The sequence below is a fragment of the Penaeus japonicus genome, unplaced genomic scaffold, assembly GCF_977035675.1.
Source record: "Penaeus japonicus unplaced genomic scaffold, GWHDUDI00000001_assembly GWHDUDI00000035, whole genome shotgun sequence".
Classification (NCBI taxonomy): Eukaryota; Metazoa; Arthropoda; class Malacostraca; order Decapoda; family Penaeidae; genus Penaeus; species Penaeus japonicus.
In genome coordinates, this window is record NW_028234437.1 from 3,313,914 (window position 1) to 3,326,413 (window position 12,500).

General features: G+C 33.7%; 1 protein-coding gene across 5 annotated transcripts in view; it reads right to left on the reverse strand.

Moving 5' to 3' along the window:
• Positions 1-12,500, reverse strand: part of LOC122266059 (sodium/hydrogen exchanger 9B2) — a 17,404-nt gene that overhangs the window by 3,446 nt on the left and 1,458 nt on the right. For 4 of the 5 annotated variants that reach the window (XR_006224372.2, XM_043035635.2, XM_043035633.2 and 1 more), the window contains exons 2-14: positions 11,040-11,222; positions 10,704-10,826; positions 10,283-10,429; positions 10,029-10,148; positions 9,571-9,785; positions 8,776-9,041; positions 8,320-8,502; positions 7,366-7,541; positions 6,836-7,014; positions 5,386-5,469; positions 4,826-4,909; positions 4,469-4,633; positions 3,995-4,078 (exon numbers count right to left, since the gene is read on the reverse strand). Coding sequence is in view for 4 of the 5 variants with exons in the window: in XM_043035635.2 (XP_042891569.2) it covers positions 3,995-4,078; positions 4,469-4,633; positions 4,826-4,909; positions 5,386-5,469; positions 6,836-7,014; positions 7,366-7,541; positions 8,320-8,502; positions 8,776-9,041; positions 9,571-9,785; positions 10,029-10,148; positions 10,283-10,429; positions 10,704-10,826; positions 11,040-11,166 (1,953 nt within the window). In the remaining variant the exon portion in view is untranslated. The remainder of the gene's footprint in view (positions 1-3,994; positions 4,079-4,468; positions 4,634-4,825; positions 4,910-5,385; positions 5,470-6,835; positions 7,015-7,365; positions 7,542-8,319; positions 8,503-8,775; positions 9,042-9,570; positions 9,786-10,028; positions 10,149-10,282; positions 10,430-10,703; positions 10,827-11,039; positions 11,223-12,500) is intronic. The other variant, XM_043035637.2, reaches the window with a different exon arrangement.

Genomic DNA, 12,500 nt, shown 5'->3' on the forward strand with positions numbered 1-12,500 from the left:
ACAGGTGATATAATGTCCTTCTAGAACACATATAAGTATCCTTTTACAAATTTCTTCATAAACATAAGACAACTATAAGCTATCCCACCTTGTAGTTTTGTAATTGTTATCACTATTCTTTCTTTTAACCCATTCACAACGGGGCTATTCAAATCGTCGGAATGCTGGGGTATTCGAACGCATAAGCCTAACGCTTCAGGATTCTCGGGCGCACTAGCCATGAGCAAGCGCAAGTTTTTGATGACAGGAATCATAACCTATGCATTTCTTCATTAAAGTACTGGCATTGCAGGATGTGCAGGCAGAATCAGAAGAGGAAAGTGATTCAGACCATGTTCAATGTGCCAGTTGGGCTACTTCATGTTACGGCACTGGCAGTCCCTTTCCTCTTCCCCCTCTCTTCATGTTATCTTCACTGGGGATGATTATTTCTTTCATATTTGTTTGAAAAAGTACATGAAAACAAAGAAATAAAGTTGCTTTTTGCCCTCCCTTAAAACTGTGCTACTTCTGTCACATAAAAGTACATAAAGACAAAAAAATAAAGTTGCACTAAGCCCTCCCATAAAACTGTGCTACTTCTGTCACACTGAATATAAAGAACATAACCTGCTGCTATGGAACCTATACTGCAATTTTAGTCTACTATAGCACTAATAAGACTTGCCAGATGGCACATATTAGTCTCACAATACAGAACCTCACAAAAAAATGACTAAAGTATTATTATGAATTAGGCCATTGTAGATGGGGGATAGATTTGCTTGCCATGTCTTCAGGATGGGTTTTATTTCAGAGTCAGACTGCTTAATGCAACATACCTGGACTTTTCCCACTATCTTTCAGTCACTCATTGTAAAACTATAGCCATTTTTGTGTTTTAAATTTTGCTTGTTTTATTGTATTTAGAGACTTAAATGTGTTATATCACAGGCTCTATCAATGCAGCAGTTGACTTAAATTGTAGTATAGGGTCCATATCAGCTTACTGTTTTCTTTATACTCAATGTGATAGAGGTATTGCTGTTTTATGGGTGACAAAAGACAACTTTATTTTTCCATATTTGTGTACTGTCATGAATGAATACGAAACATAGAACCATCCACGATGAAGATAACATGAAGAAATAGGGAAGAGGAAGGAAACTTGTGCTTATGATAGTGCCACCATAAGAAACATCCCCACCGACACAGGGGTACATTGTAGACATTGGGCTTGATTTGAGTTACCTTCCTCCTCTCATTCTGCCCACGCATCCTTCATCACCAGCTTGCTAGAGACCGTGGATGGGTGCCATTGAAGAAAGTGGTGCCATCTAAGTTTTGGATGACTACAATTGTCACCATCCCCTACTCATTATTCATAGCACAATAAAGTAACACAATGATCTAAAATCCCCTAACACTATGTAAATCATGGCGCCCATCGTCAGACCAAAGCTCCTGTGTCATGTATGTCGTGACACCCATCCGCAATGGGTTAATCAAAGAGAGTGAAAAAGGTTGCGATATGTTGTTTTAAGTTTCCTCACTCTGAAATAGAACCTATCTGAGACTAGTGCCCATCTAGAATGATCTTGTAATCTATCCCCACCTACAATGGATTAAGTGCAAATCACTCATAGAATAGCACCATATTGCTACTAAGTAGTGATATGGTGTCCAAGAGAACAATAAATAAAAAACAATCCTATCTCTTATCCTATCTCAGAATTCTCTCACTGATGAATAATTATATCATAGAAGTTTCTGATTCTTATCATCTGAACAAAATTACTAAGGTTTTCTGGACACCATTGTTCAACTACCATTCCCTAACCCCATCAATTAGTTTAATGAAACAAAAAATAAGAATTTCAAGTCCCCCCCCAAGATTCCTTATGCCAGTTATTTTACCCCATGCATTAAACCAATCCCGACAGACCTATTAGAATCAATAGTTTCAATCACCAATTCTGAAAGGGGACATATTAGCCATACAAGTTGCATGAAAGCAATCTCATGAAATGTATAGTGTATAGTATAGTGTTGGCACGAAGTGGTATATTGTGAACTCTTTTTGGATTCATTGTTTGGGGGTTGCCTACAGTGATGAGTTACACTTGATTAAAAAATGCCATAAATTCACTAAAGTAAAGGATATTTAAATGAGGAAAATGGAAGGAACTGATCTGTAGTGTGCAATAAGTTTTTTATCAATAGTAAAAAAAGAATAAAAAAGTTTTAGTAGCAATATAACATATATATATATATATATATATATATATATATATATATATATATATATATATATATATATATATATATATATTATATAATATATATATATTATATATATAATATATATATATATATATTATATATATATATATATATATATATATATATATATATGTATATATATATATATATATATATTCTGGATGAACTACACTCATAAAGAAAACAATTTGTGAGATTCTTAATCTAGCACCTCATTTCAGAAAATCCCATTTTTCTTTTTTTTACTTAGCTCGCCAACCTGTTTTTTTAAATCTCACTATCACTGTTTCCATATTGTATTACTTTTTCGTATCAGAAGTTCTTCTCTGATAAACTATGAATTTTATATGATTTTCTCTCTCTCAGAAACATCCCATCCTCACAACTAAAAAAGGTACCAACATGAAAAACTAATTCCGTAACACAACATGAGTCATCTCACACTTTAATAATGAAATCTTCAATTTCAAAAAATGGGCATCTTTTTACTAATTTCATCATCAAAACCTGAATAATTACTCTCACTAATGAATTGATTTATCAAGGGGACATTTCAAATTGCACATCATAATGATGCATTATATCTTGATGTATTGTTAATATTCTAAAAAATGGTAATGGTCAAAGGACTGAATAACACAGGACTATTTACAACCCAAAGATAATTAATTTTGTTTCTATGATAATGCTACTACTAGGTTTTATTGGACTACTTATGAATGTCATGATGTCTTAACAGAGAGCTTTCCATTCTTAGATGATAAAGGTAAGTATTACCTGCAAGAATATGGAAAGGTTCAACTTTTAATTTGCATTGGTTGTCTTCTTTATGAATATCTATCTGATTTCTTTGCTGTTAGGGTGAGTGTCCTCTTAATCAAGTTATAATTAATTGTATATTTGTTTTGCATTTTCAAGTATCAAAAATAAATTGATGATCTTTGCAATCTGAATCAGGATGAATCTGATTTAGGTAAAGAATCTAAAAGTTGAAAAGGAGTGTCTTTCACAGACAGATCCCACACTCGTAGAAGCTAATACTCATATGCTCCTTTCTTCACTTTAACTGTGAATTCCCTAATGTTATTTTAGGTTTAAAATGTTGTAACACTTACTGCCTCTACATTAATTGCTTATCTTAATACATTGAATTTGGACCAGGATTAATCATCATTGATCATAAAAGTCATTACTAATAATAGTAATCATTACTGATGGCCTGGCATTAGATGTAATTTATTCAATGTCACTGAAATATATTTACTGATATCAGTTTAGCAGGTAAATCAAAATGGGGTTCATTAAAATGAATAGAAAACAATGATAATAATAAGAAAATTAGGAGGAAAAAAATTAATTTCCTTACTATATATGCCTTCTTTTTTTTTTAAACAATTACTGCTTTCATATGATGTACTGTATGGGCTACATTCATCCTATAAAATTCAGATTCCTATCTTGCCTCTGTAAATTTACTTCTAAACAAGCATAATGATATCATTTTATACAATGTGAATTTACACAAGAGCAAAACAATAACATTTATCAACTGTACAGAATTCAACACTTTAAAGAACACATAGCAGGAATTCAATCCTTCAAGTGAAACATTCTACAAAATAAGAATCAAAAAAGAAAAAAAAAAAGAAAAAAAAAAAAAAAAGAAACAACATGCACACAGGGTACTAGCTACCCACACAGCAGCCAACCAGAGACGAGAGTAAACACAAACCTTCACCCCGCGTGTAACATCCTCAGGGTCAGGTTCGCCATCAGACTGCTGGATGTGATCTAAGGCTAAAGACCCTATGGCAGCCTGAAATGGTAAAGGATTATGTACAGACTGAGAAAGACATGGCTAAGCAAACTAAGCAAACTTTCTTATATTACATTTTTAAGAAGTCTCATTCTATGAAATTCTATATCTATATCTATATATCTATATATATATATATATATATATATATCTATTATATATATATATATATATATCTAATATATATATATATATATATATATATATTATATATATATATACTATATATATATATATATATATATATTATATATCTCTCATGTCTCTATCTACATATCTCTATATATATGTATCTCTATATCTATATATATATATATATATATATAAAGATTAGTAATGTTGATTGTCTTCACATAAAATGTTCTATGCCTACAAATGCTAGTCTCTTACCTGCACAGTGGCCTTTGGAAGCCAAGCAATAGCAATAAACAATCTCTCCCATACAGTAAATGAGGCGCCCATCACAACAACGAATGAGGTAGCAACTCTTAGGGTCAGTCCTATCACCAGCGCAAGTAGACCCCATCCCACAGTGCTTGGCTCTATGGCCATGACCTGGAGTTTGGGAAGGGAGAATTAAACACGTTAAATATACACAGCTCACCCATATTCCAATTCAATTAGTGAAGATTCTTTTACTTTTTTTAAGATTTTACCAGGCTGTCTTAGATTTTTTTTGTTTTTTTTTCTAAATTTTGATATATCATTTTCATTTTCATTTTCATTCAGTGTCAGTAAAGGCCTTACATTAATCTCTGCACCAATCAAGCAAAAAAGCATTGGCTGGAAGATCTCCCATAAGAAGCGGTAGTATTTACCAACAGCAGCATCCTGAAAAAAAGGACAATGCAATATATCTTTTATATTCATACTGATTCAATATCTATCACTTCTAACATTGACAGTACAACGACAAAATAAAGTTCAATCATTTTTCACATTCTAGGGAGGCATTTTGCAAAAATTATATTGTACCACAAAAACATACACAATGAAATGCTGTATACCAGTCAAAAAGAGTAGCGCACATCATACTTTTTATATAATGAGTATCAAAGTCCCCTAAGGATATTAACCCACTGATGTAAGGAGTATCCACTGTGTACTATCTACTTTAAATATGAAAGATCAGGATGGTAATGCATTTGGCAGCATGGATAATAACAGACTCACTCTGTAAGTAAAACTTCAACTGTTTACTAGCATAGTATTCCTGTCAGATTGCGAGGAGTAATAAACAAAGATATTATTAAATTCAGTAGTACTAACAACTTGGATCAAAACTAAATCACAGATTCCAAACTAACCTCATTTCCTGGTTTACGCCAACCTAAGCCAGCAACAAAGGCCACTGTCAACACTGCAATCGCTCCTGAGCTCTCAAGGCCAACCTAGAAAAGGTAATTATATTTCACAAATAAAGATTGGTATGAATTTCAAAGTATCTGAAAAATGTTGAATCATTATAAAGGAAAACAAGACTATTTAAACCATTATGAGATCTAATAGAGAGTGAAATTATACATATTCAGGATGGACTGAAAATACATTAAAAGTTTACAATTATGAAAGCTGATATCATTTAGAACCAAGTAACCATAAACTCATAAGGATAAAGTGGCTTGTATTAGCAGATGGAAATGAACATTAATTATTTTTTTCCTTTATTGCTACAAAGTTGTATGATCTGTGAACTAAATACCGACTTTTGTCTTCCTTTTTTTTCAAATTCATGTGATCCACAATAACTATATACTAAAATAACATAGTTACTACTGAGAAGATTCCTAACCTGTTTCCTGCATGCAACACTGTGCTCTCTGATGGAGTGATGCAGTGCTCTTATAGAGAACTTAAAATTGTGGTCACTGAAGGCCACATTTTCATTTTTCACCAAGTCCAAAATCCATCACTAGATTAAGAGGCAATGATACCAATTATGACATAATGGCTATAGTAAATGTATATAAATTCTTCAACTGAATTTTTTGTAAAAGGAAGTTCATATCGTTCCATAGCAAATCCATACTGAACATAAAATTGTATATTTGCAATTGTATTGTAGAGATCTTATTCACTTACAAGACTAGGAAAACAAGTTGCTCCTATATTACCAACTGATAGTCTTAAGCCCTAATGGGTTTTGCACTACTTTAACCTCTAAAGGACATAAGCACTAAAGTCAGTCATCCTCAGGTGGAGACATGCATAATTTGTACAAATAATCCACAGGAAGCCAGAAAAAGACTAATGTTTTCAAGTATCATAACGTACATTTTCACCTGTAGATTCCAAAACTACAACTCATATAGTTGTGCAGATTACATCAGTAGATAGATAGATAGATAGATAGATAGATAGATAGATAGATAGATAGATAGATAGATAGATAGATAGATAGATAGATAGATAGATAGATAGATAGATAGATAGATAGATAGATAGATAGATAGATAGATAGATAGATAGATAGATTGATAGATTGATAGATTGATAGATTGATAGATTGATAGATTGATAGATTGATAGATTGATAGATTGATAGATTGATAGATTGATAGATTGATAGATTGATAGATTGATAGATGGACAGACAGACAGACAGACAGACAGATATATAAATAGCAGATAGTAGATAGCAGTGACTGTTTAGTGCATTTTTGTGTCAGATCATAAGACAGTGGTTTGTTTAGGGGCTGCAGTGTTTTGATATCCTAAAATAAATCCTGGATCATCTTGATATGAAATTGCAAATACCTTGTGACTCCCAAACATGGCTAGACCTCCAAGACCAAAGAGCAATAAGAGCTTGTATATTGCCCTATTCTTCTTTTCTCTGTATGGCAGATACCAACACACAATACCAAAGACAATGCCATATACTATTCCTGTGAATATTTCAAATGGCCCTTTGAACACTGTCCATGTTGTTGACCCTGGAAAAAAATATGCACAATTAATGGAGTAACTATACACGGTTGTTTTTCATTTAGGCAAAGATGCATTTAAGAGAGTGGTATGTGATAAGTACATGTTTGCCTTAATAAAAAAAAAAATGAGAATAGGTCTCAAACTAAAATACAATATTATACTCAAGTATCAAAAAGTCAAGTTCCTAAACAAAGTTATAATGAGTAATAGTTAAGAAGCAAATTGTTTTCTCTTATTCTTTTTCCAGTTCTCCACCACTACTTCATCTTAAAGAAGTACAACATACAGTAGACTGATAATCTAATTTTGCAAATTCTTGTTATATCTATACAATACCAAGCCATGATTGTGCTTACCTTTTGCAAATGTTAATCCCATCATAACACTGAAACCTGTTATAGCCAGCACATCATCCAGACTTGCTGCTGCAATAACAAGTGTTGGAATCCCTTGTTCTACACCATATCCATCCTCGCCCAGTTTCAGCAAGCATGGCACAACTACAGCTGGAGACACAGCAGCCACAACAAAACTGAAATTAAATAGTTTATGACTGACTGAATGAAGAAAAATATTATATATTGTTTGATGGTTGTAGAAATCCTTGTCACACTACAGCAGGGATCAAGGTATAACTTACACAATGAGAAATAACACTAAATATGAGAAAACAAACATGTTCACTATGAAAGATGCAGTTTCTATTGCTCTTACAGAAATAAAAATTATTATCATGTCATTCAATTTTACTCTCCCTTCCTAAACAACCAATAATAAAAACGAACACAGTAACATGTACATCCAGTAAGACTAGACTTCTAATTGCCTGAAAAGGACTATCTTATTTCTACCATTCTGTAAGGATTCTAGTTTATCTCAAAATATCACAGTATAGTATTTCCTTTATTACTGTGGCTGTTTCATTTAAATCAAAAGCCACTATATTGTTGTCCTTTTGAAATTCACTATGTAACTACAGCTAACAGTATCATAGAGCAATAAGCAGGCCTACATAATGTAAGTAATAAAATTCTTACATCAAATTTGGTAATAAGAGATCTTTGGAGTTAATGTAGGTTAAGTTATCAGATGGTAAAGGTGACCCATATTACTACAACCACGTATGAGAATGAGCCATTACCATTGAGACATAACCAAAACTAACCAAAAGTTTTTCAAATCCAGGCTAATGAGATTCTACTGCAAATGTTTCACAGTAACAGATAATAAATAATACCATCATAACAATTGTAATCGGTTTCTATTATAAATAACACTAACTTAAAAAAAACTTGACTTATCATACATACCCCAGCATTAAACTCCAGCTCCATGGAAGGTCAAGTAAAAACTTAGAAACAATACCCATAGTCAAGGCCTCAACCATACAGGGCATGAAAGCCAGTCTCAGAACTATGCAGCTTAGCTTTCTTAAGGCAACTGGATCCAACCCAAGCCCAGCCCTTATCAAAATGATCACCAGAGCAATTTTTCTGAAAAGCAAAATTACAAATAAGACTATTGATAATTATTAACGTAAATTAACATAGCACATGTACAACACTGTTTGCTGTGATGAGTTTGGTAAAAGAATCTCTTCGTAGTATATTGAGAATTTCGTATATATTTCATATGAATATATATATCTATAAATGGCCTCTTTATCTAACAATCCTTATCACAAAAAATAAAAAATCAAGTATAGTAATAATATAATCAAATAACTCTTCTAAACAATTTCCCCAGAAACAAGATCAAATTCTCACCTCAAGGCAGCAGACCATGAATGATCTATATTACTCCCAATAACATCCATGCCAGGTATACTGCTGAACAGTATGCCCACCACGAGACTCCCCAGCAAAGAGGGAAGGCCCAAATGTTTAACAGCTTCGCCAGCCAGCATGGCAAACACATACAAGACGATGAGGCTGAAAAAGTTGCCCCCTGGAAGAGCCTCTTCGCCAGTGATGGATATGAGGCAGCCCCAGAAGGCAAAGCCAATCAACAGCCACAGCAGGCAATTCCCGACCTAAAAATAAAAATAAAAGATTATAACAGTAACTATCACTTGGGCAGTTAATGAAATTGTAATTCTATCAGTGATCTAGACAATTTTATTAATGTGCTTTACTTTTTAAGGTTAAACTACAAAAGGACTGTCATATCAGTGTACTGACCTCCTTTACTTAACAATAAATATTAAAATTCTATTTCATATCTAAGATGAAGATTATATCAACTGAACATTTTTCTCTCCAAAAAAGATTGGTAGCTGCAAAGACAAGGATAAATTGAATCAAACATTATTAATGATCAAAATGAAAGAGTTATAACAATATGTACCTGATGAAGATTTATCTTCCAAAATCAAATAATTAATTTTACTTTGTCAAACTGAAAATACTAAAATACACCTGTCATCTTACCTAAGGATTTATCATATTTAAAAAGAGATAAAAAAAAAGTGGAGAGGAACAAAAGATAGAAAGAAAAATATGAGAAAGAGGAGTGTTCTTGCAGAAATTAAATAAAAACGTCTTTCATGAAAACATTAATACCTTTCCATGTGGTGGGCAAGTGAAGGCATATTTTATCAATTCCAATGCTGTTGGATGTTCTCTAAGTTCATGTTGGCTGCGCAGAATGGACTGACAGCAATCACAGAAGGATACCAGCTTTCTTGAGTAAGTTGTTCCTACTTCTTCACTATCGGAGAGCTTTTTCTCAGATTCCCGATCCCAGCCTTGCATATTTTCTTCAATGATTGTTGAGCCTGAGAGTTAATTAGAGAAATGTATATTCTTTCGTCATACCACACAAGGAAGGAATAAAACCTAGATTTAAATTATGACACAAGACAAAAACCATTAAAAAGGAATTGATTAGATACCATTTACTATGAAATAAATTAAATAGATGTGATAAACAAATTTATCTCTTACAATACTTGAAATGATAACCATCAACATTATGTATTCACAACCTTCTAAAAACATCATTCAAAACTTGATCTAACCAATAGGCAATGTTCCTGCTTCGCTATACGTGCCACGCCGGCTTTCAGAAGCAGAGTAAGGATAAGCCTCCATAGTTGACCCATCTGTACTGGCTCCTCGGCTGTGGCACAGATCTCGACCTGAAAGAGAACATTATTCTGAGAGAATTTGGTGTGCAACCTTTAATGGCAGGCAATTACTGATCTTTATTGACAATTAAAATAAAAATATAATTCCCCTTTCAGAGTAATGAAGCTCAGAGACACAAAACTACCTGACATACGGCAAACTGAGGGCTCACAAGAAGAAACTTGGCTAGCACCACGACTATGTCCCACACGCGAACCATAATTGGTGGTTGTGGCACATTCTCCATCACCATAACTGTCTCCTACTTCATTGTTGGTATCACAGTATTCTCCTGACAAAAGAAGGAAAACAAAATGGATTTGTAAATGATAACAGAAAATCAGAAAACATTATGCTTGAAGTATATATCTCATTATGAATGTTTATATATCCTGTTAGCTTCAAATTTTGACATACTAGGATGCAAGGGATACAACTACACCTACTTATAAAACAGCTGATCAACAAATAAGCAGAAATCCCATTAGGCCTAATTAACTACAATTGTAAGCTCTAGTGTTTAATAAAAACAAAGCTTAAGAAAGGAAACAGACACAGATCCATACTTTCTGGGGTATCGTTGTATGTACAGTTGTCGATGGCGGCATCATGTGTGACGGATGATGAGGGGATATCAGGCACTTGTGGCTCAGGCGTATAGGACGGCGGGGCTTCACTTGGAGATCCAGCTGGTGTGTGGATTTCAAAAGACAAATTCATAATTCATTCATTTAGTAATAGAGAAGCAAAATATAGTAATGTGGTGCCACGTTTGGTTTGGTACCCTTTATGATCTATATCAAAGAAAATATCCGAAATTTCAAACTTATTCCAAACTGAAACAATATTGACCTGAAACAATCTTTCAAAGTTCCATTACCGAGAACAACCTGTTTACCTACCTGGGCTAAGGGAAAGCTGTTCACTACTGTCGTGGCAATCATCTGACACATCAGAAGCCTCATTCACATTGCCACCTGATGGTTCCTGCTGCACCAACAGGTCTTGGGATTCTGAATTTCCCTCCATGTTACACAGTTGTCTCTCCTCTTACTAACTGGCACTTCTCTGGCTTATAAATTCATCTGAAAGGGTTTTATAAATTCATAGGGTTGCGACACATAATCCTTAGTTATGAGTGAATGGTATACCATATTTTTTATATGTTTAACATTGTGTAGTTTTAAAGATATTTCTGAAAAATCTGTTCCTTTATGAATATTTCCAAAAGGATTTTAATTGTTCAAAATTCATTTGCATAAAATTTAATTTTTAAAAATCAGACGACATCCGCAAACAAAGTTATATATATATATGCAAGAATTACTGTTTTTACTTCACAAAATGTGAAGTACAACACACAAAACTTGGTAGGTCTTGTACATCATATACATATCCATCCTCCTTTCCAGTTCATATAATATTTATCAGTTTTTTAACAATAGTACAAATTTTCAGTATAATGAATAGAGGCTAAACTTTCTTATATACAGAAAATTTTGCTGTGTCAATGGCCAGACTTAAGGAAAGGTAGTAATTAGGGTAATGCTGACTCGAACTGACCAATTATACACCTTTGTAATAGATTTGCCATGGTTGTTTGGTAGCTGGGGTGGTAGTTCAGGGGAACTCGACATTCCATTGCAGCTACAGAGTGTGGTGGTTAGACAACACAAGGAGTAGGCCCTTAAGGATTTACAAGGCATTATAAACACCTCACCTCAGAGATATAAGAGTGACAGCTATAAATCTTTCAAAAAAGAGGAACACAGGGTCAGCACAGTCAGGAGAGACCAAGCACTCGGTTAGCACCAACGCCTCAATTCTCTGCTTACCATGGCATCACATAGACACGTGAAAAGTGTAAGAAGGAACATCATGAACTTCCAGGTGATTAATTGAACAGTGATAATGACGAAGGTCTATATCACAAAGAAGCTGGGAGGAAGGATACTTAACTGGAGACAAACAACAGGACTATTTGCAACGATGACGAGGGCCTAATTCACAAAGACTTTCAGCGAATAAGGATACTCAACTGTATACAACATATGAATCCAGTCCAGAGAGAGTGGAATGGTAAATTCTGTAGCCAGTGAAATAATTGATATACTTGCTATATGATCCAAGACCAAACTATTCATCACTCGAGGGAGTGAATATAATAATTAGCATATATAAACCATTATATAGCCCTGGTAACAGCTGTCTCCTTTCCTGCATTGCATTGCTGCAATTTCCAGGTAATAGCTGCTTTACACTGCTTTACACATTGCCAACGCTAAAAAAATTGCTATCAATGGAGTGCATGTATATTGTCCAATTATAACAGTCTGAATCAGCATAACCAAGCGGCACAGATT